This window comes from Bombus impatiens, unplaced genomic scaffold, assembly GCF_000188095.3.
Source record: "Bombus impatiens unplaced genomic scaffold, BIMP_2.2 scf_0551, whole genome shotgun sequence".
Taxonomy (NCBI): Eukaryota; Metazoa; Arthropoda; class Insecta; order Hymenoptera; family Apidae; genus Bombus; species Bombus impatiens.
The window spans coordinates 25,556-50,543 of record NT_176970.1 but is presented as its reverse complement, the minus strand read 5'-3'; the positions used below and the strand labels follow the sequence as shown (position 1 = coordinate 50,543).

The 24,988-nt window shown below is 36.7% G+C and overlaps 1 protein-coding gene across 36 annotated transcripts in view; it reads right to left on the bottom strand.

The window, feature by feature from the left end:
• LOC100744258 (myosin heavy chain, muscle) overlaps nt 1–24,988 on the bottom strand; it is a 41,435-nt gene that overhangs the window by 12,314 nt on the left and 4,133 nt on the right. For 4 of the 36 annotated variants that reach the window (XM_033322101.1, XM_024369354.2, XM_012388559.3 and 1 more), the window contains exons 3-15: nt 23,558–23,701; nt 22,192–22,348; nt 21,841–22,067; nt 21,539–21,602; nt 21,040–21,138; nt 20,346–20,449; nt 15,507–15,644; nt 14,811–15,080; nt 11,931–12,101; nt 7,316–7,495; nt 6,662–7,080; nt 5,058–5,178; nt 2,170–2,433 (exon numbers count right to left, since the gene is read on the bottom strand). In XM_033322101.1, the coding sequence (XP_033177992.1) occupies nt 2,170–2,433; nt 5,058–5,178; nt 6,662–7,080; nt 7,316–7,495; nt 11,931–12,101; nt 14,811–15,080; nt 15,507–15,644; nt 20,346–20,449; nt 21,040–21,138; nt 21,539–21,602; nt 21,841–22,067; nt 22,192–22,348; nt 23,558–23,701 (2,358 nt within the window). Of the gene's footprint in view, nt 1–2,169; nt 2,434–4,088; nt 4,207–5,057; nt 5,179–6,073; nt 6,192–6,661; nt 7,081–7,315; nt 7,496–8,746; nt 8,918–10,212; nt 10,384–11,930; nt 12,102–13,934; nt 14,106–14,810; nt 15,081–15,506; nt 15,645–17,359; nt 17,464–19,232; nt 19,337–20,345; nt 20,450–21,039; nt 21,139–21,538; nt 21,603–21,840; nt 22,068–22,191; nt 22,349–23,557; nt 23,702–23,759; nt 23,904–24,988 lie in introns of all 36 variants that reach the window. The other 32 variants (XM_033322118.1, XM_033322113.1, XM_033322119.1 and 29 more) reach the window with 25 other exon arrangements.

Sequence of the window (24,988 nt, the reverse complement as noted above, 5' to 3'; positions counted from 1 at the left end):
CCGCCCCGCGGTTATAACGTGAAAATTAATAAACGATCGATCGATCGATCGAAGAATCTAAAAAGAGATGCCTCGCTATCGGAGGAGATTCCACGATCTTGTTCGAAACTATATTGTTAATACCGAATGAGAAACACGGCTCGAGCGTGGGACGGCTAATCTTCGTGTTCGATGTCGATATCGATAATAAAAATGAAAAAAAGAAATCTTTCGATCGTGTTCGTGATAGTATATTCGTCGTAAAAAAAGGCGAGGAAGGGGCCCAGGTCGAAATAGAAAATTTTTCGAAGATGCCGGCGCGAGATCGAGTATCTGACTGGTCTTCGGTTTACCAGGGGCTCAACTTTTCTACCCAAAATCCCCCTTCGTAGTCCTCGCGGAGAATCATCGTCGCCGTCCCCACTCCAGCGATACTCATCGTAGAAAAATATTTATAACCGATCTCGATGACGAAGGAGGGACTTATACGTGTGCAACCAGAAGGAGCTACCATGACAAACCGAGCAAGTGGAGGGGGATCGACCAAATTAGAATCTCGTTCCAGTAAGCTTCGATCGACCAAACTCCAGTCTCCTTTTACGCTCCAGGGAGTGTAATACCGATACCGACCTCGTTATTCTCGCGGGATCAACCTATGCCGTTGTCTTTCTCCCGTAATTAGGAACGACCCAACAGCGATCCGTGAACGGTGCTAAGATCGTTTTACCCGCGTCGCGTGGTTAGATTTATGCCGTGGTAATATCATTTATAGCGGGTGATACTATTTCCGATTGAATGCAATTTCGACTAATTTATTTTCGTTGACTCGGTGGAAAACTCGAATAATCGCTAGATTACCGTCGAGTACCGACCTTACTCAGACAGACCAGACTGGTCTAGTTACAAAAGATCGTTTCTATTTCTGTACCTTCGGTTTGGAATCGATCGGTAAATCAATGTCCATTGTGAAATATGTACGAGTTATCGTCAATTATCGAATAGTTTCCTACGCTAAGTAGTCGATATTAATATATGTATTATACCGTGACTTAATGTCACGATCGGAATCTCCAATTCGAGGATCGAATAATAATTAGAATTTTATAATTCCACGCTTTTCTTTTTAACTATTATTCTATAAATAGTTTATACGATCCTAACTATCGATATTGGTATTTCGAGTAATTAACTTTTTATTTCCTCAAATGTTGCATCGTGTATTCAAGTATCGGACGCACTCTTTTATCTTTAGTATCTTGTTTCCAAAGATAGCTTTCCAAAATAAAATTGTACTAAATATACCGAAAGGCGATTTCATCTCTAAGATGAAATTAGATAGCATGAATAATCGGTGACACGACGTTCGTGATGAAATCGGGAGTTTGGAATTTTTTAGGCCCTAAGTTTGCGAGGGAAATAATATTCCTGTTCTATTTACATTATCACGGGTAAATAAGTACGCGCACGTTAAAAAATACGAGAAAGAGAGGGGAAGAGTGAAATATTTGAATCGTGGTGGAAAAGCACGTGCCAAATCATGTTGGAAACCTATTTATAGTATACTAAAAAAAGATGGAACGAGCTAACTTTGATTCTTTTATAACGAAGTTTTCATAGTCCACGTATTGCAAGAATGTTTGATCCTTTATGCAAATTACATCAGACTCTGCGTTTAAATTTGATAAAAATATTTCAATGTTAGGTATTCCGATTAACGGTGGAGTTTCCGACCTTTGACATCCAGCTAAATATATTACATATATCATTTACTTATTTATTGGAACAATGATATAACTCAAAAATCATGATTTTAGGGAAAACGAGTTTGAATGTTTTGAGCTGTTACAGTTTCATGGAGAATTTTTGAAATTCACTTATAAGACTCTATCAGTAGGAAGTACAAGGGGCAACTTTTTTCTTCCTCTATCAGTAACTCAAAGACTACAAATTTTGAGTTATATCACCGTTTCAGAAAATAAGCGATGTGTATGTAAGTGATTCTCATAAAAGAGACTGTACTATGTATATTTGAAATTCTAGAAGAAAAATGTTTGATTTTATTAACAATTTTAAGAGAGAGAGAGAGAGAAAACAGGTTCGTAGGAAACTGTATGGAAATTCTTCCGAAAGATGTTCGATTAAAAGTGAAAAAAATAAGAGCAGAGTGAGATATTTAGTTGAAACACTTACGGCAAGCTCGTCCTCGATACGAGTAACGTTGAGAAGGGGCTTAACTTTCTGCCACAATTTCCACCATGGCCAAGTACGAATTTGCAAGTATTTCCTCAAGTTCCTTTGTACGACGACCAAAGCCAAACGTTGATCTTGCAGTTTCTTGTAGTCTTTTCTGGACAAGTAACCTCTGATGTAGGCTTGCATCCAAGATACGATTTTGCTAAGTCGTTCGTCACGAAGTTCTTCCATCTGACCCAGGACTCCGGCACGGAAGAACACCTGTTGTTTTTTTTGTAAGTAGTCGAATAAAGAAATATTCCAATTAATAATAATTCCTTGGACATTCTTCCGTAATTATTATACTTTGGTCACTTTCATTACTTTCAGTGTCAAACTTTTTCTATAAAATTGACAAAGCGAAAATGTTCGCATGGTGTAATTTCCTCACAATCACGATACGATAGAGACGTTTCGCTGTATAGAATTTGAAATTTACAAAGTATCGAAATACGTATATCTTTTATTCATAATCTTTCAGTCGTGTTTCTCGTATACAGGCATATTACGTTTGTGCCATGCAAGTTATAAACCGTGAAGAAATCAAGACAACGACGATGAAATTAATAGCAATAAAGACGAGCGAGTCTTTGATCTACATAACGTAAGTAGACGCGAATAGTACTTTCAATGAAGATTCTTATTCTAAATATAACTCTGATACTAGTAACGTTATGATACGACTACTGATCTAAAACTAAGCGAAAAAAAATTGTCGACCGTTAAAGGTTCAATGATTCGATGTTCAGCGTTACAGAGACATAGATACCAAAATCCTGGATAAAATCATCATCGTTAAATAATTCCGTCGTTGAACGTTTATTATACGTTCACATATTCCGAATCGAAGTAATCAAAGTAACCAAAGGTAAAAGTTACCGGTTAGTTAAATGCAGAATTTAAAGAAGCGGAACACTTATCTGACGATAAACACAGGCATATTGCGGATTAAGCAAAGAGTTACTTAATCGATCTGGAATATTAATAGGCGAAAGAAAAGTTACCTCGCAGCTGTCAAAAGAAAGAAGGTGTAATCGCATCTTTGTTGCAATAATATCGTATCTCAGTTATAACGAGCATTAAGAAGTATCGTTTACCGATGCTGTATGATTGAACTTTGCATCTTACACTTTTCTTGCACTTCGTAAATTCATTTGCGATACTACTATCTCACGATATCGTTGGTCGATAGACCGCGTTTACACGTTTGTGCGAAACTATGTTATAATTAATTATACAGGGTAGTCCGGTAACCGTAGCAGAATCGGGAAGGAGGCGATTCTACGTGTAAAATAAGAACAAAATTTATTGCAACATTTTCATCGAGGCTTTGTTTTCGAGGAAATCGACTCTGAAAATTCGACAAGTATACTTCAATTTTGCTACTTCCGGACTGAACAAGAGTATAAATAGTCGATAGAGATATAAATTACATTTGTAGAATAAAATTGTTTCACGTGTATAATAACCTCTTGTGAGTTGTTTACTTATACGGTGTATGATACGTGTCGGTATTTCATCAAGTTAAAGTATACTTGACAAATTTTTGATCTCGACCTTCTCAAAAAACGTCCTAATATATTTTAATATATTTTTGACTTATATTTTCACGTAGGATCACTCCTTGCTCGCTTGTAGTATGATTATCGTCCCATTCTGTATAACGTTCGAAGGATGAAACAAATCGCTATATAGATTCAATTTCTCTAGTCATGTTCGTAAAAAGCGCATGAATTTACATAAATATGCTATATATATATGCGTGTGTTCCCAAGAATGTCGAAAAGCATAAGAATTAAAAGTTGGCTGTCGTGAAGGAAAAGCGTTCCATGTTGCAGATATGATAATCAAAGTAACAGACCAAAGGCGTCTAATACCTTGGTGAGACCCATGCGATATAGCTCGGGCTCCAGATTGATCGCGTCCAAAATCAGCTGGGTCGCCTTTTGAGGGTCGCATGGTTCTTTGATGGCATTGGCGCACAGAATTTTGTATCTGCGGTGGTTCGTTTTATGGTTGCGGTATGGTTGGGGTACGGCACAACAAATAAAAATGATCACACATGGTTAAACGTTTGTAGATAATCTAATTGTTAGAGTACTAATAACGGGATTGTCTAGGATAACGTGAGATCTGTCTTGCAGTTGATCTCATATAAGGTATTATACGTATCTCCAAATATTTCCAAACTGGAACTCGGAAGATGTACGGGATATGTCCTGTAATCTGTACTCTAATTACAGTATAATCGATCGTATATGTACATGGTTCTACGGATTTGCCACGTACGTTTTTAAAATAGAAGTTGAAAGAATCACACGTTCGTTCCGTTTCTCTCTGTTTCATCGAATATCTATGATTCACCATCGAAATCCAACCAAAACTCAATACAAATTTTCCAACTTCTGTTTTAAAAATCCGTAACGTTGCAAAGGAATTACGATTTTTTAGGCAACCTTCGCATATATTTTAAAGTCCTCTTCGGTTAAACACGTTTGCATTTGCGTTTACGCTAGGCAACATCGATTATTATTAATGCTAGAGCTGTAATTCCTGCGAAATAATTCTTTCGTTCGATCGATCGATACAGATAGCGCGGTGAAGCGTTAAGTTGAAAAGTATCGCTTCACCGTCCTCTATATACGTACACAGAATAACTCTACAAATTTCAAAAATTTGAATTTCTGCGTTGATGTTTTCAACGACGAAAAAGACCCAGTCGAGTTCGAGGAATTACACGTTAAAAAGAAGAAGAGGAAGAAGACAAAAAAGCTCGTTATGCGTAATGAATATAATCGACATTAGCGTGCTTAACGAGCAGACCGTGACCGCGAAAGGAAACATGCCTTGGTGTGTCCAAGACGATATTGATCGGGGTCGAGGCCGGATGCCTCCAAAATCGCCTCTGCAGCCTTCTTCGGGTCAGCACCCAACTTCGTGACTGCTTGTGGTGCCAGAATCTTGTACCTAATGGTAATGGGGTCGCAAGCCAAGAAAAAAAAGGTGATGGGTCGTTATTAGTATACAGGATCTCTAAAACGTTCACGATTAAACGATCTGTGTCCGTACGTATTGCGTCGGATCATATTCGAATCGGTAAACGTAACGGAGATTTGCTCCGCGTTTGTTCCACTTCTTTCCACGTTTTACATTTTCTAGGGGTCACGTAAGACCTACTAAGGGTAAGACCGTATTTGTAACCAGCCAATGATATTTAAGTTTTTAACTACTTAGGGGGTAGGGCAGTTTACATAATGGGCATGGTCGCTAATAGACGTATAGGGTACCTTCAACTATATGTGGTTCGTGCAGAGATTTAATACCAAGGGGACGGGGCTCTCTAAGATACACGTGTTTAATACGGACCACGCATTTTTACCACGACACCAGGGTTCATTCAACGAAGAGTCGGATACTCCTGAAAACGCTCGGTCAACTTCGATTATCCATACAAACGTAAATAAAAGTTGAACGAATAAAAAGAATAAATGCCAAGCAATTGACCAACCACCTAACCCCAGATAAAAAATAAAATTAAGTTCGAATTAAAGTGAACCGATGGAAAATAATAACGTACACAGCTACGGGAAAATTACGCAAAGAAACGCGAAGAATCGTGAAATGCTAGGATATACGTATAACTTGACGTTTGTCGCATCGAACAATCCAATCGAAAATGTTAAATATTGTCGTTATGGAGAAAAATCCGAGAGGTTTCGAGACAGTATCCTTCTCTCACTACGGGGACAAATTTTAAAATTTTAAAATTTTGTTCGGACAATACGACGATATTCTACGATGGATAACAAAAGGGAATCAAACCCAAGAAAAAGATCAATTTATTCGGGGATTTGCAACTAGCCTTAGTATGACCAATCCTGTAGTTTTCCGGATCAAGGCCAATTTCATCGAAACATTTCTGAGCGGCTTTCTTTGGATCCGACTCAGAGGCCATCGCGGCCGGCGCTAAGATCATGTAACTGTACGATCACAACATAAAAGAATCATTTTATAATGATATCATTCATATTCGAACGTTTCTAATTCTCGATCTACATTGGTTTCGGTCAATGTCATTCGTCTTATCTTTGTCAAAAAGATTGCTCGATAAATTTCATAATAAATTCCAGCTCGAACTCAAACTACGTAATATAAAACAAAAGCTTCAAGGTGTAATCAATGTTTAGCGACGTTATCACGACCGGTGCTTTTACGCATTGGTATAACTCGCGTTACTATCTCTACCTGATCGTATTTACATATTTCGAAAGTAGGAACACTCTTTTGCAAAAAAATATATTTCCTCCTTCCGATTCGAGATGTTTCGACGTATTTGTTATCCCGTATGTAATAAAAGAAGCGACGTTTTTATGACTATCGTCGATCTTGAAGTGAGAGAATATTAAGAGAAAAAATTGTTCGTGTGTAATAAAAGAATGCACATTCTTACCGTAGCTTGAAGTCAGGATAGACCATTCTGTTGGGGAATCCTTTACGACAAATACGGATGCCTTCAAGTACACCGTTACAAGTCAATTGATGCATAACGAGATGAGAATCTATGACACCCGGCTGCTTCATTTCGTTGGGGATGATACAACGGACGAAGTGTGGTTGGGTAGCTCTCAGAGTAGTCATCAGATTGTTCAATTGTTCCCTATAGGACGATGATACCGTCGAGAAACCACCGCCCTTCTTACCACGTCCACCTTTCGCACCGCCGCCGCCACCGGCATCACCAGACTGTCCAGGATGGTCAGCGAAGATCTCGACCAGCAGTTTATTACTGGATTTCTTGAACTGATCCACAACAGTGTCGTTCAACGGATCCTTGTTCTTTTCCAGCCAACCCGTGATGTTGTATGGTACCTGTTGTTCAAATGTTTCTATAGCGTTCGATCCTATTACTTAATAACTAAATACATATTCCTCTCTGGTAGTTTAATCGTAAAACGTTTTAACAACAATTTTCTAGATGAGAAAGTGAGAGAGAGAGAGAGAGAGAGAGAGAGAGAGAAGAATAGAGAGATTTTCAATGTGCGTTAGTTTGAAAAGAAATGAAAAATAAATAAAGCTTTTCGATACAAATGGAAAAGTAACGTACATTTCCGGCATAATGGCCGATAGCAAAGTGAGCTGCTTGCTGGCCTGGTTTCGGTGGTTTAGGCTTCAAGAAGTTAGGACTCTTGCCAAGGTGATTGTTGTTCAATTTCTCCTCGAAGGTCTTGTCAGTGGCTTTCGGGAACATAGATTCTTCTTCAAGAATGGAGAGGATACCCATAGGCTATATTCAAATGCGATCATTCGAGTTAGCTTGTACACTATCTCACGAGAATTTTCGAGAGTAACGCTTTCTTCTTTGTTCAAACGAGCCGAAACTTTAAAGTTGCTCTCATCGATGAGACAATTAACAAATTACAAATGACAATTAACAGTAATATTTTATATAGCTACGTGTTTTTAATTCTATTACTTTAATCCTTAATTTTACTACGCACAGGTACACGTAGAAACTTCCAATCTGATATTTTTGATGATAATTAAAAATTAACTTTGTTCCGTTGTAAAAACTATAGTTTCACTACAAACTAATCAATTGCTTTATTTAGCGATAAGTAAACGTTACTCCCGATTATTATTTCAGTAATAAAATTATTCGATAGTGGGCGATGTTCGCAAGTACATCGTTTTTCTTTTCTCTTTGAATCTAAAATCGCCCTTACAGATACTTGGCAAACAAGTTTCTGTAACGAGTAACGTAGATTAAAGTTCGAATAGAATAATACGATGGAAATTAACGGACATGCAGGAATTTTCCCATCGAATCATTCGTCGTCGATGAGTTGATTTCACATCGTTGCTGCACAACGATCTTCTTTTTACTCATCGATAAAAGTACACAAACGCAAATAAACGCATGCTCATGCTGGTACCACAAAAAACAAGAAACAAGGAAAGCGTAGAAGCATCAAACAAGACGGTTATCGTTTGGCTGTTTGTCCTAGTTCTCCTACCTTTATATTCGGTTGATTCTCGCAAGACCGTACTAAACTCAAAATAAAATTTCATTCGAATTTCTTAAGTTGTTCTTATACAAGACACAGCGTGTAATAGCTATTAAAGTATTCTATGGAATCTTTACAAGAAGAATTTAATATTTTGTACGTCCTTCGCGATATTTTTACGATAAGCATGCAAACGAAACGATGAAACGAGGAAACTAGGAGAAATTTTCAAACCGAAATGAGTTTGCCTTGATTTCGTTGTCGTCGCGAATCCGAGCAGCTTGACTATCAACACCTGACGCACATGTATGCAAAAGATATACGACATCACGAATCTATGAAAAAAGTTAGTGTAATGGGAAAATGCAGAATATAATAGCGTATGATCGCACTCGCATGCTGATGATATTTCTGTTTTGTTGTAAGCTATTCTCTTCGCAATTATCTTTTCTTTTGCAGCGACTCGCTATCGAATGTTTGAAGCTGTCGCCTCTCGTTCCCGCCCGTTCCATGCGACGATGCAACAATACCTTCTCGATCAGATCGATCGTTTGTTGTAGATCCATGCCAAAGTCAATGAAAGTCCACTCAATTCCTTCGCGTTTGTATTCTTCTTGTTCCAGAATGAACATATGGTGATTGAAGAATTGTTGAAGCTTTTCGTTGGTGAAGTTGATACAGAGTTGCTCGAAGCTGTTGTACTGCTCGAGACCAAGGAGGGGAAAAGCAACGGAACAGAAAACAGAGGTAAAAGACAGCTGTCATTAATGCTGCTTACGCAATAAATACTTTGCGACTTGTCAATGGAGAGAGATTCCTTATCGAATCTTTCTTTATCTTTTTATAGGAACAGGACGCATAACGGGGATATCGCTTAAGCACGACATAAGTTACACGTTATGTTTTTTCATAAGGAAAAAATTCTCCCGTTTCCCGTTGGTCTACTTCGAAACAATTAATATTTGGTTTTATCTTGATTTTATCCGTTATTGCTTGTTCTTCGCTCTTTTAATCGGATGGATCAAACGAGTCGTTAGATTCGAAGCAGACCTACGAAGAGTCAGGGAGGTGCTAAATGTTCGAAAATATGACGTAACATTAATTCACGTATATGAATGACACAAGGACATAAAAGTTTATCAATCGTATATCGATAAACCGTAGTTCTAAAGGTTAAAGGCTATGTTTAAATCGATCGATTAAAGTATGATAAAACATCGAACGCGATAATTATAACGGTCGATGACAAGGTTTTCATTCGAGAGAATCGTATGACGTATTATTGTAATTACGTATATCGGAGCCCGGTTCGAATTTCACTTTTTAAATAATAAATGTACCATGTACGAGATTCTTCGCCAATAAACAAAGATTGTCTACATTTTTTTAAGTATTTTCTCTTTCTTCTTTCCTTTTCTTTATTTTCTCATTGGCATCTATATCAAACTTATTTCGCAAATTGCATTTGCCGAAACTGTATATGCGCTTTAATTTGGAAAAATAACGATCATGAACCGTACTCTGTTAATTTTGTTGTTCACAGCAGATGGTTTTAATGAGTATCGAGAGGAACGAATTGAAAACGGACAGTGTTGCAACTGCCGTTGCCATTGCAGGGATGAACAAACACAGATAAAAGAGACAAGGGAAAGCAAGGTATAGAGAAACGAAGAAGAACAAGGTAGATGTATCGAATACCTTTGTTTTCGGTGTCAGCGAAAAAAAAATGGCAACAAAAGAAATACCCAATACTGTGATAAGAATAGATAAGCGTGAACAAAATGCGAGCTGATCTACCATCAGAATATCGACGACCAATCAAACAGGTTCTAATCATATTTTTGGTCAAAAGCTCTCGACAAACATCGATGATCGTTTCTATCGATCAGGCCGTTGGCCGTTTCTTCAATTTCTCGTGTTCTCCGTCTGTTTGTCAGTTTGTTTTGCTTTGCTTTGCTGCTGTACTTTTATCTTTCTGAGAAAAGTGCGGGAATACCTTCTCTATCAGTTCGATACAAGCGGCCAAATCCATGCCGAAGTCAATAAACACCCATTCGATGCCTTCTTTCTTGTACTCCTCTTGTTCAAGTACGAACATATGATGATTGAAGAATTGTTGCAGTTTCTCGTTGGTGAAGTTGATGCAGAGCTGCTCAAAGCCGTTGAACTGTCGTGTCGTTGTTATAACGCAACGAGCGTAGTGCGTGACACAGCGTGGCGAATCAGGAAAGATCAAAGGTGATATAAGGAAGGGGAGAGAAAGAGGCAGAAAGAGACCGAGAGAGAGAGAGAGAGAGAGCAGAAAACAAAGAGGAACAAAAGAACACAGTCAGTAGAGTAAGACCAATCGTTTACGATTAATTTCGGGTGATTTATTTTTGATCTTTGCAGCTTCTGGTTATTTCCATATTGTAAAAATTCTTCTATGTTTTATGAATGTACAATAAAGAAAGACGATGATTCGAAAATTACGCTTTCGACCGTTGAAATTACGAAGAGGTCACGGTAATCAAGAGGAAGTAAGTATCGTAAAATAGTTGCAAACCAAATAGTCAGTCTTTTGAACCTTCGATGAATTTCCTCTTATTCTTATTCCTATGCATTATTGTATCAATATTAAATCAAGAAGCTGCAAAGACCGACAATAATGTATTTGTCGATGTATATTTAGCATACGTGTATTTCAAGCAGGAGCTACAATAAAAGGTAAGAAATCAATTCGCTTGATATTTTAGAAAACCATTGCTAAAATTACACATGTTCTAAAGTTCTAAACTGTGGTGTTCACACAAATAAATAGGCAAATTTGAAACTCCTTGCATGAAAAGAGTATTCTTATTCGTACTAAGACGTGTGCGCTTAATTACACGATTGCTTTACTTTGTGAAAGTATAAAAATGTATGGAATAAAGATATGAAGAAATGAAATATCGAAGTAAAGTGCTTGGGAGAATATCTGAACTGACAATAAGTAGAGGGTAATGAAAATGTGAGCAACTAAGACATCTGGGAACCATGTGAAATGTGTATAATATATATATTATAAAATATATAAAGCTGTATCACAATGTGTCGGAAATAATTGTAATATCCTATAGAAATGGAAAATATGGAATCTTGTAAATCCATGTATGATAATGAAAATGATCTAAATGTCATATGCAATAGGCTCGAATATAGATTTCAAAGGGACTGTTGAGAAATTTCGAAACGGATATAAAAATGAAATGAAACGATCGTGGTAATAATTATTCTTCGATGCCTTGTAAATATACGTATAATATATAGTGTAATAAAAGTATACGATGGAGACTATTCTAGCTTAAAAAGAGGTCAAATTTGATTAATGATTCGTGACAAAGTTATAGGAGTCGGGTAAATGATAATAAACAGTGGTATAAGATGCCTAAGCGAGACGAAAAATTGCTTGCATTTCACTGGAACGCGAAACCACACGATTCAAAAAAGGACAATACAAAATGGAAAAAAGATCATAAATAACATTTGCGATCAACTCATGAAAACAGTGGACGATCACTATTGCAGTTTGCCGGTAATAAGCGTTAAGTTGTGCGTTTATTAAAGATCCAACTGGTCTTTATGCGTGGATCCTTAGGCTGCATTCTTTTTTTCTGTTTATATTTTATTGTTCTGTATGGCTGGATCCGTCGTTTGGTCCGTTGCCATTCGATCGATTCATTTGTCTTTTTGTACCTTCTCGATCAATTCAATACACGCGAGGAGATCCATGCCAAAGTCTATGAATTCCCACTGAATGCCCTCCTTCGTATATTCTTCTTGTTCGAGGACGAACATGTGGTGATTGAAGAACTGTTGAAGCTTCTCATTGGTGAAGTTGATGCAGAGCTGCTCGAAGCTGTTGAACTGTTCGAGCAACAATCAGGCATGCTTTTTCGTCAATATGTACTACACCTGTATCACTTGTTCTTTGTTTTTCTTTCTTTTCGAGTATATTTCATACACTAGAGGACATACACGTACATACTTTATCCTCATTTTTGGTAAATCTTGTCAATGACACGAGGACCGGTTATCAATCAACGTTTTTATAAGTCAATCGACAAATTTTTCAACGTTGCTTGCAAAAATTTCCGATATCGTTATACTTTTAGTCTTGACCATTGTCTTTTCGTGTTGTTACATATGCATTAAATATCATAGTTTATTCCGTGAAATTCTCCCCGATGATCGACAAGATACTTGTCGCAATATACCGTGAAAAATGTTAATTGTCGATTGTCTCATATGCGACCTATTATCGTATATCGATATAACAGGTATCGTAAACACTTTCTCTGAAGGATAAATTCTCCAGTTTATAGAAAATTATTCACAAATCGTGAATGTTGTTATTTACAAGAAAGATAGAAGTTTGTCTGATAAATTCAAATATGTGTATCTGTATTCGAAAAAGCTCGTTGTTCAATCCATGATTAAATAAAAAACTCGTTAAATCTAATAGCTTTAACGATAGAAAACCGATTCGCTTAGACGACGAAATAGATTCGACAAAAGAAACTTGGTCACGTTTCGTGGAATTTGTTATGTTGCAAATATTTGAATTTATACAGAGAGGCTTTGTAAAACACTACTATACATGTATATTAGAGAAAAGCGTAATACTTGTTGTACTATCGTCTGGTACGTAGATATGTGTTTCAATACACATTCTTTGTAAACGTCTCCATCTACTTTTACACTTTCACCGAACTAATCGTCCAACATATTAGTCTACTTCCTATATGCAACAATTGACAACAAACCACCACTTTCAGTCGCTTTTTTCAGACGAATGCACCGTCCTGTTCCTCGATGGACAGTTGAACACGTATCATATGTATTTTCAATAATAAGGTTAATACTAACTACAGTAACGTTAACGTTAATCGTCAATTACATTCTACGTAGTCCACTGTTGTGAAGTCCACTGTTTTTACCGTTTCAGAAGAAAAGAAAATGATGCCAATTATAAGATGACCCATGTATCGACGATGATGTAGTACGTATGTATATAAGTAAATAGGAACCAAAGGGACGACCACGTTCTATGCGTAAACACTCGTTTCAACGAAAAGTTTAGAAACTTTCTTTGAACGTGTGCTTTTTTTGAAAAACGATAAGAGGAGATAAAAGTAAAGATTTCAATTATTCGACAAACGTAATAGAAGAAGAGATTTCAATGCAATACCAGAAAACCGTCTTTTCAAGATGCCATACGTATAGAAGAACGGGAATACATATACGAAAATAAGGTCTACTCAAAATAAGAAAGACAAAAGGGATCGGGTATAAATTCACAAATTCATTCGAGGGAACATTATCAAATACTTCACAGGTATAAAACAAGTTCCATGTCAAGGGCTATCAAAAAATAAGTTGGAGGAAACAAGTATTGAAATACGATCATAAACAAAATATCTTTGTAAACATTCAACGATTCATCTAGACAAAAATATGCATACTCGATGCAAACTCCAATCGGGGATATAATATTCGAGTTTCCTAAACTGGACGACAAGTCCGAGTTAGGAATCTCTAACTAAGGTGAAGGGCAAATCTCCTAATGAGACAAACCATCGCATTGTGGAATATTTTGTCTAAACTAAATCAGGTGGAACGGCATAACACAAAGGAAATAATCTACAAAAGACGTCGTAACAAAAATGGAAATTTATGAGTTTCACGCTCGGAGGCTACCTTCTCGATCAGCTCGATACAGGCAGCCAAGTCCATTCCGAAGTCAATGAATTGCCAGACGATACCCTCTTTCTTATACTCCTCTTGCTCAAGGACAAACATGTGATGATTGAAGAATTGTTGCAGTTTCTCATTGGTGAAGTTGATACACAGTTGCTCGAAACCATTATACTAAGAAATGAAATCAAACGTACGATTTTTGGGAATCAACAGAGACTCGAAAGCTAACGCAAACTAATATTCGAATGATCCTGAAAAAGCATCTTGAGTTCGCCTTCCCTTTAAAAAGTAATATCTTTTGCTTGGTAAGTGTGTAGAAATTCGTGTAGTACGATACTTTATCATTAAATATTTGTAGTTATACTACCTATCGTAACTCTGATTTTTCAAATAATAATCGTGTTTTTCTAGCACGTTGTACAACGGGTAACCTGACCGATTAAATTTGTAAGTTACTCCTTGTCAACGTGTATTCACGATACGTTGCTAAAAATATAATATATAGAAATAATCGGTTTGTGTTTCATGTTTCTAGCATTATTTGTAAGTTACATTGGCGATTTTTAAATGTAAGTAGAAAATTGCCTTTCTCTACGATACAATCGTATCTATAGGTATGAACGGCTTTTCGATATTTTTGGTACGAGTATATGTCTATACATAAGCGTATTATTGTACATACGTATACGTACGTACATGTATTTCTATTTCAATTTGGAGTTCCTCAACCGTCTTATTATAAATGGAATATCGTAGCTGAGAAACAAGATCTAGCAACCATGGAATGATCTTGTTTGATAAAAAATCGCCAACGTGAAATATTTGTTCTCGATAGTGTATACATGTATTATGCGTGTGGTATTTAAGAAAACTTACGTCGAAGATTTCAAAACCGGCGATATCCAGTACACCGATGAAATGTTGCCTCTTTTGTTGCGTGTCCAGGGTTTCGTTACATTTTTTGACCAACCACTTAAACAGCCTGTCGAACATGGCCTTCGACATGGCACCCACCGAATATGCTACTTGATCCTTGTTACGACCTTGTGTTACGAACTCGTTACCGACCTTGATCCTTGGTTTCAACAAGTTCTTGTAAAGATCGGCACAGTCGCAACCAAGCAGTTTGGCGACACGTTCACCTTCCTGTCGGATGAAACAACATTTAGTTTGTGATTACGAGCAAAAAAAAAACAGTACAGAATATAATAGTACGTTATTAATCGCGTTAAACTTATCGAAATTACGTCTGCATGGTATCGTGCAGTCTACTATATTTAACATTCGTGATTAACGTTATTGACTTTTTCTTTACGGCGAACTTTGATATTTCTATTTCTATTTCTATTTCTGATCCTATAAATGTAAATGAAATTGATGCAAAGTTCGGTGTTCTCGTTTGTAATCCTAAAAATGGAAAGATCGACGAAAAATTCCATAGGCGAAACCTCGGTGAGGAGGTGGTACTACATCAAAGAGACAATTATCTAGACATTAATAAGTAGTCGATGCACTTTTGTGTCGAAATTGGTAGTAGGATAAATTAATTAGGATATTAAGAAGGATAAATACCTCGGTTCCGTCGGCTTCGGCTTGTTCTTCGCGACCTCTTTGCTTGAACTTCATACCACCCATGTGCATGACAGCAGCGGTGATCTTGTAAATGTCGTTCTTTTCTTCTTGAGTGAAGCCCAATACATCGAAAGCTTGCTATTATTGGAAAATAATAATTAAATACCATTGCACACAATGTCGTACCAGAAGTTACGAAATACGACAGAAGCTTTTATGATACTTTTCATTATGCATGTGTTTTGTATATGCAAATTTCCCGCAAAGATAGTACATGTATAATTAATAAAGCTAATAATTAATAAAAGCTCTTTACGGGTAACAAATATATCTAACAAGATACTTCTGATACGATGACAAAATAATCACATTGGAAAAAATACAAGGTTATCGTTAATGGGACCACACAAGGATAATGGCAGATATAATAGCAGATATTTCTTTCAAAGAGACTACCGAAATCAAATTCCGTGACAGAAATTCTTGAAAAATCCTTCGATAGTCCCTTAGTACAATAATATTTTCGTGCCGTAAGCCAGATTTTTGCTGCAAAGCCGATGAAAATTTAGCCATAAAAACTAAGCTGATTTACGTCGAAAAAATGAAAAAGCGAAAGCAGAGCTTGTATTATATAGTCATTTTTTTTATCGAAGCTTGCTCTTTCGTTAAAAAAGCCCGAATAAAAATATATATATATATATCGAAGAAAAATCATATCGAATAAAAATTCGAGAAAATCGATGTAAAAAGAGAAAATCTAAATGACAGACGAGAGAGAAAACGATGGAAGAAATTGGCGAAGGAAAATCGATGCGTATTCCTTTCAGTTTCCATCGCTTAGTTTACAAAGTCGCGAATCGACTCTCTCGTCGAAAGAAAAAGGATGAATCGACGCTCGATTCTCTGGTAAACATTTTTTGGAGAAAATTTCTGAAGAGATTCGATTCATTCGGATTCGCTATATTCGTTACCCATTCCGACTTCGGGTTTATTCCGTGACTGAAACTGCAAACGAACGCTGCTCTGAGGCACTCCGTGTCACCGACATTTCTCCAACCGTCGAGAATTTCCATCTCGAGGCCGTCTCAGTTGTTAGGAAAAACCAAGAACAAGGCAAATGGTGGATTTGTTAAATCTATCAGGGTTACAACCGAATAAACTACTAAAGAAATTCTCTTTTATTGACGTAACGATATTTGGAAGAACAGTTTAAATACAACTGATACGCAGTAGGTATTCGCGTTTCCGCAAAACCTAGACGATATTTTGTCGAAATAGTTTAAAATATCGTCTCGAAAGGGTTAAGGGGGGGGGGGCAGACGATCGATTTCGATAGTAACATTTCTCACGTATGTACAATATACATACATACGTAGGTACATCCGGGTTCAAAATTAGATTCGTAAACTCTTAGAGAATAGGTAGAAGGCAATTGGATAGTCCGGGATCAATTCTTATATACATGGAATCTCAGTTGCGAATAGTAACGAAAAGTTCTAGCTTATCTTTCCTTTTTTCTCCGTGTTTTAAAATTATAACTTAAAAATTGAAATTTTGCCGATTTTTCGCTCGAAATATCGAAATGTTGAACATCTATGAAACATCTATGAAAAGATAAAAAGCGCGTTAACGCGAATATTATGTTTGACAAGATTCGAAATTTCGTAGATTTCATTCGAATCAAATGAATCATTTATTCGTTACTATTTATCCATTTTATAGATATGACAAAGAGAAAGATTTAAAGAGAAGGTATATACTACACGTGGAAATGTAAAATACTGTACACGGAAGTACACAGAGAGAAGGTAGAGAAAAGTATGGATTCACGAATCCATTTCTCCGGGACTTACGTCCGTCAAAGTACATTCTTCACCGTCGTCGACGTTGGGGATTGTGATTTTTCCTTGAGACACGTTGACATAGTCGTATATGTTGTTGGATAAAAGACACATGTCTGCGAAGCAGTTTGAAAACAAATAAATCATGATATAATCGGCCTTTGGTTTGAAATTATTCGACGTTCGTAAATCCTAAATGATTCGAAAAATCTTTCAATTTGATCTCTTTTAACGATTAGAAAGATCAGAGTTTTGCATTGGGCGCTATTCTCGTTCGATGATTGAATAATTTCTTAGATAATTTCTTCTCGATAGATTAAGGAAGAATTGGCTGATCAACGAAGACCACGGTTGCTATCTCTGGTTGTTGTTTCGGGTTTTGTTGCGGATGTGCGAAAAATGTGTTGGCGCAATAAGAAAGAAAGATGCTGATCGGGGAGCGGGTGGACCCTGGGGGCTGGTTTTCGCTTTACCTCGAGTGGAAATGTTTCGAATGAAAGTATTCCTCCCCCAATCTCCCCGCACCCCGATTGCGGCGGCAGGAAGCTTTCGCAGGCGGGGCGCGAGGGGGTGATAAAAACCTCGGCCCAACTTTTCCATCACCTTGCCTCGTTTATTACTACGACTTTCAATTCGAAAAAAGCATTCCTCTTTCGCGATTGGAAAAATTCAAACAATAACATTTTGGCAAAGCGATTCAAAAAGTTCGCCAAGATCTTTTAGACACCGTGGGGTTGGACTTACGTCCGTCTCTTCCATGTCCGCGGCGTCGTTGACTCCCGGAATTCTGGTCTTACCCTGGCTAATGTACCAATAGTCCCCGATCCGGTTGCTCAGCAGGGTTAATTCTGCATTATTTTGTACAATGTTCAAGCTGCCTGCTTTACGAGCGTTGTATCGTTGACACTACTGCTTGCAATCGCTCTCGATTGTGCAATTTCTCTTTTTAATCTTTCAAAGCTACACATTTTTTTCTACCTTTTAATCGTTACTGTACGATTTGACTGACAAAATATCATGAGCAATTGCAAGATGCGCATGAGAGAGAGAGAGGATAGAAAATGAATGAAAACATGTGCCAAATGATTTGCAATAGGCTGAAAGAAGAAGAGCAATAGAGAGAAGAAAGAAGAAACAAAAATATAGGAACAACGATAAAGAGAGAGAGAGAAAGAGAGAGAGAGAGAAAGAGAAAGACAGAACAGAACATAGAAATAAGAGAAATTAAAAGCAAAAACAATGTTCTTCTGTTGTTGCCGTTCTTGCCGGTAATATTATTATGTGTGCTGTTAAAAAGAATATGAATTAGTTATATTTTAATAAGAAATGATGTGCTGAAAGAAACAGACAGAGAAAGAGATAGAGACAGAAAGAGAGGAAGAATATACGACAAACAGTGATAAATCTCATCACATATACTAAATTATTACGGAAACCAAAGACGATAACACGAAGCTTGATGAGTTGTTTCGCTTCTGTAGAAAGAATAGATTGCTAGTAAGGTAGTATATAAAGTAGTACATATAGGGAGGAATTTAGTGGCAATTTTCAAGATGAAACTATTCACGTTTTAGCTATATAATATCTACTAATGAAATTTTTTAAGTATCAGTTCTCTTCTTTAGATTATTCTTTGAATTTAGAAAAAGAGAGAGAGAAAAAAAAGGACACAAAATATCATAAAACCTGTACCTGTATGTTTTGGATAATTATCAAAGCAAAAGCCTATTTTGTCCCTTAAAAAAATTAAAAGTTAATTTTAAGATCAATCGATAGTTGCAAATGTCCAATGTGTATGTCTGTTTCATAGCTTTATGTAACGTGAACTTTTCGATCTCGAAAATTGCGGAGAAGAGTGCTTGACCGGTCAAAGGGAAGCACTTACATCGGTGATTAATAGTTCCTCGCCATCATCGAGGCCAGGAATAGTCGTCTTCCCTTGTGAGACAAAGTAGTAGTCATGGATGTTGTTGGACAGCAGCAACATTTCTATAGGTGACCAAAAAAGAACAGAAACAAACATGCAGGTATTAACTACAAGTGAGGGTGCCATGTTTCCTGGTGGCTTTCCTTCGAAATGCATCTACAAGGGCTGGTTTATACATAAACTTGTATCGAAAGAGAACGATTTTGTCAAAAAAATAATCGCCCAGTAAGTCGTCTGGAATTGTTAACTCGAACAACTTGCCCTATAGCAGTTGTTTCGGGGAGCTTATTTCCTAAATTGTCTCTCCGTATATACAGACGTTCACGTAGTACGTATATCTTATTTATATACACACATGTACAGTATATTTCACGCGTAACAAGTACTTATGAGGATAAATCTACTAAAACCGAACGATTTTCAATGATACATAGCTTTCGTTCTATTTCCGTATTCATTCTATTTACGGTCAATTAGGACAATTTAGGAGATCTCGATTCTAATATTAATTTTCATTAATAAGTAATCACAAGAGTAAGAGTAGCGTGCGGCATATTTCTTTGAAATACCGCATAATGTTTTCGTTTAGCACGACTCCTTTTCAACATTTCTCCGTTGACATTGCAACTACAGATTTCGGCGAGTCCTGTACTTTAAAAGGACGTTATCGAAAATAATTCAAGGATTACTAACTGAGAGAAATACAAAGGTTGCGATCGACGATAATTTCATACGTGATCGAATGGACGAGTACAATTGAAAAATTGGCGTGAAACGAGTACAGATCGAATAAGAGAGATATACGCCACCTTAGTATTTCTCTTTTCCAGAAGATATATAGGAGACGTTACAATAAGTCGCATTATCCATCCTAGTACTACAAACAGCGAACAGTCAAAGAAACTCAAGAGAAAGGGCTGTTTGGGAAAAGAAAATCGAAACAGAAATAACAACAACAGAAGCCTTAAAGAGTATTGGCATCTAGTGTAGCAAATAGGTAGGACAAAAGGTAGCAAGGGATACAGAAAGTGAAAGATGCCTATAGCCCTGGCATAATTGTCAGGTTCTTACGTCGGTCAAAGTACACTCCTCGCCGTCGTCGACATTTGGAATCGTAGTCTTGCCTTGAGAGACGAAGTAGTACTCGTGGATGTCATTCGAGAGGCAGCACATTTCTATATAGAACGAGGATCAAAGAAGTAAGAAAATCTGACAGAATGAAAAAAGTAGATCCAGGATAGTTGGTATACCGTTGGTTCAACCGACTATATATCAAATACTTTCGATTCCGAGACAGTTCTGTTACAACCTGACGCTTTCTCTAGCTTCGAGTTTCTAGTTTAAAAACTAGAGTTTTTCTTTCTATTGGGAAATAAGGGCAGGAGAGAATAGGACAGTTTCTGAAACGATTTTTATCTGTGAACGATATTAAAGATATATCGCTAACATAAAATTCCGTAAATCGTTTCGCTTGGTCTTCGTTGGAAGTTTTCAAATTTTCCTATCTCGTATTTGTCCAATTTTATTTATCGGACTATCACCCTAATATGCATATGCTCACAGGCACAAAATACATAATCTGAATAAAAGTTTCCGAAATAGGATCGACGATGACCGTCTTTCGTCCTAAAAACGATCTTCGATGCACCAAGTGAGTTTCTGTATTAAAAAGTCTCATCTGTTACTAAATATAGCAATAGAATAACGTACAATAATATGTTTCTGCATATTTATAATCTTTCAATTATGGACTGAATAATCTTACCCTTCAAACCGGGGACCGAGCCTGACATCATTTGATAGAAGATGTGATAAGAACGTTCAAGAGCCTGTTGAGAGATGACACGAGCTTTCTCCAATAGATCTGTACACAGAAAAATAGATTTATTTGTAATCATAGAAGATAAAGAATTGCTTTTACGGAAATTTAAACGCGTTGATAATTGCGTTTGTAATTGCGTTTGTAATTGCGTTTGTCATTCGGAAATATCGTTCGTGGTGCAATCGTCTCTATATGGTATGGATGATGCAAATTGCGATAAGATAAAACCAAACGTACGTGCAACGATTATATTACTTAAAAAAAGCGATAATGGATCGAAGCCAACTACGTTTCTATTGAAATTAAACTATTTATACATACTTATATGTATAGATTTATTACAAAAAAGATCGATCCAACTCTCTATCCTATTTATCGCGAGAAGAACCCCGATAGCAATTGACGTATGTACATATATGGAAAATTTCAAGTAAAAACTTACAGGTCTCGATATCGGCACCGGCCAATTTTCCAGTGGGGCCAAAGTGAATACGGATGAATTTACCCTATTCGATAATAGGAAAGCCTTTTTTAAATTTGTCTTTAATCGAAGATAATAGATATAACGTTATTCAACTTATTAGTCGAGCCTTATGCATCGTTATATTTCTTTTTTATACGATTAATTGCGATTAAACGCAAATGTAAAAATTGAAAATTTATATATAGCTTCTAATAATTTGTTAATAATTTGTATATTATTGTTGTGTCTGATATCGAAAGGAAAAATAAAGACAGACTTACGAAACGCGAGGAGTTGTCATTACGGACGGTTTTAGCATTACCGAACGCTTCCAAGACAGGATTGGTTTGCACCACCTGATCTTCCAGGGAACCTTTCTTCTGGGAAGTGTCGTCGGCTTTCTTAGTCGAGGCACCGACAGTGGCGAAATACGCGATTACTTTCTTCGTGTTCTCAGTTTTTCCGGCACCAGATTCGCCGGTAATCAACATGGATTGATTTTCACTGTCTGTGAAAGGAAACGAATTACAGTTACACGGATGAAATTTGCTAACACCATTTTTTAGCGCTTATTTCGGCATACTTCGAGACCCCACCAGTAGTGATAGCGCAACAGTTCGAATAATACTTACTGGTAAGCATATTGACATAGGCTCCATCAGAAATGGCAAAAATGTGCGGTGGCACTTCGTTACGTCTTTTGCCTCGATAAAGTTTGGCGCATCTATGAGTATATACGGGAAATCTTTTGTAGGGATTGATAGCTACACAGAAGAGGCCAGAGTACGTCTGAAAATAACAATCGAACATTGTACGAAAATAGGTTTCATCCGTTCGAATTTGATAAATCGTCAAAAAAACAACGTTTTTCATATAATAAAATATAATAAAGAAATCGACCATGTTTATCGACCATTTCCTTTAGTCAAAATTTCTTTCACAATTTTAAATCACACAGGGCTTTGTAAGAAACAGCATTCAAGTTGAATAAACTCGGTCTATTCGTAAACCGAGCAAAAGTTGTATTTTACATAATTTAGAAATCGGTGTTTGATTCTTTACGCATACATACACATATGCATCCATCGATATATGTATTCGTATATGCAAGTAAAACTATACTACATTTTTTAATAAATATCGCGCTTTAACCAATTTTATACTTTAATTTTGTCAGTTTCAAAATTCACAACTACATTCAGAACAACTTTATATGTACATTTAAAAAAATATTTAACAATACTGATTTTAACACTATCATCGATATAATTGTTAATAAAAGAGTTTTGTTTTAGAATAAAAACTCGAATGAGATTTTTATTCCATCTATAAGTAACTCGTGTTTAGAGACGAGAACTGTGTCGTATATATATATATATAGGTACACGTTTGTTTTATTATCTCTGGATATAAAGGAAACAATTTGCATAAAGAACGATCATAAAGAAGAATCGATAAATTCGATTGGCCTCTTTTTAGCAATTTTTTTGAAAACAAAGAAGGAAGCAGCAATGCGTCGTTACACGTATAAGTGTTTTATCAAACGACGTTTGTCAAACGATGCTGCGTATGACGAAGGTGATCATGCATTTGGAAGAAAGTACAATACTCGGAAATTCGAAGGTTCGTGCGTATTGCCAGCATGATGGATAACCAAACGAATTGGAAAACTTCAATGTATTTTTAGCGTGACATTTTAGTCCATCGAAATACCTGTAACCGATGTCTTCAGCTTCTAACATGCAGTTTCATCCGAATCATAGTTCGGGGTAAAGTTCTTCAAGAAGAAGATAAAGAAGAGGAAGAACTCGGAGGAAAAACGTGGTGGCACGTCCAGGTGCTTTATCCAACGTTTTCGAAGTTCGAGCAACAAATGTTTCCATTTACGGAAAGCGAAGGAAGGCAAAAATGAAGAAACCAAAAAAAAAAAAGGAAATGTAGATACGATGCCACGAAAAACAGCAAAGGGGAATCTCTCCGAGGATGAAATAATCTTACGTAGATGAGTTTGGCGTAATAACGTTGTTTCAAATTGTGGAGGACCGAAGCATCGTTGAGGTAAGTTAAATTCGACATATCCTCGGCTTTTTCATATTTCGGTGGATTTACTTGCTGCAGCTGGTCCTTTTTGAAGTCCTTGCTCTAATTTAATGAGAAAAAAGATATTTCGATTAGCGAAAGTAGAAGAAATTGAACTTACGTAAATTAAGTTGCTGTAGTAACGTTGTTTCAAATTGTGTAACACGGACGCCTCGTTCAGAAATGTCAAATCAGCCATATCCTCGGATTTCTCGTATTTCGGCGGATTCACTTGTGCCAATTGGTCCTTGCGGAATTGTTTCGTCTGTACGGGCATTCCTTTTTTGTGTAAATATTTCATTCTAATCTGCTTTATCGTACGATTCGACCGTTTCAAACTTATCACGGATATTCGACGATATCGTCACGTTATTTGGAAAATGTTTCAATTAATTAATCGCACAAAACGGTAATGCTTGTCATTTCATTATTTTAATTACGAAACTCTATTCTAATGAATCATTATAACTATGTAATTAAACGATAAACCCATATTTCTTCGCTAAAATTGTTTTTAAATTTTAGTACCTTGTATCTTTTCTACAAGAAAATAAAAGAAGAGCAGTATTTTTATCACGAATAACTATCATTAAGAATTAAGAGAATATTATTACGAAATAACTGGTAATTTGCTCGCATTAATGATCGATATGCCGAATACTTTTGTAAAAGCAAACAGTTGGTAATTAGTTTCCATGAAATTCTTCTCGGACCAACTCGTGTTTAATCGAATAAATCATTTTAAACGAACGTTAGATTAAAATATTTCACATCGGTTTCAAGATATATAAATGTATTTTTAGTTACTGTTTTAATATATCGAGAATCCAATTTGAGTAAAGGTTTCATATATCCCCTGATTCTATCTCTTCCGATAAATATATTAATACCTCTCTCTCTCTCTCTCTCTCTCTCTCTCTCTCTCTCTTTCGTTTTCGATGCTCTAAAAATATGTCGACCCGCGTTTCGTGAAGTGACGTTTCAATTTATTATTACCAATGGTAGCGAGGATGCTAACAATAGCATTTCAGCATTGGTTGACGAAGAGAAGGTAGGGTTTGCTGAACCATTATGTAATCCAACATGTAGAAGCGAGGCATTTTGTACATCACTGTGTCCCGAGCCGAACAAAAATAACCGCTACCGCCGAAATCACGGAGAACACAACTAAAAAATCTAAGAGAGAGAGAGAGAGAGAGAGAGAGAGAGAGAGAGAGAGAGAGAGAGAGAGAGAGAGAGAGAGAGAGAGAGAGAGAGAGAGAGAGAGAGAGAGAGAGAGAGAGAGAGAGAGAGAGAGAGAGAGAGAGAGAGAGAGAGAGAGAGAGAGAGAGAGAGAGAGAGAGAGAGAGA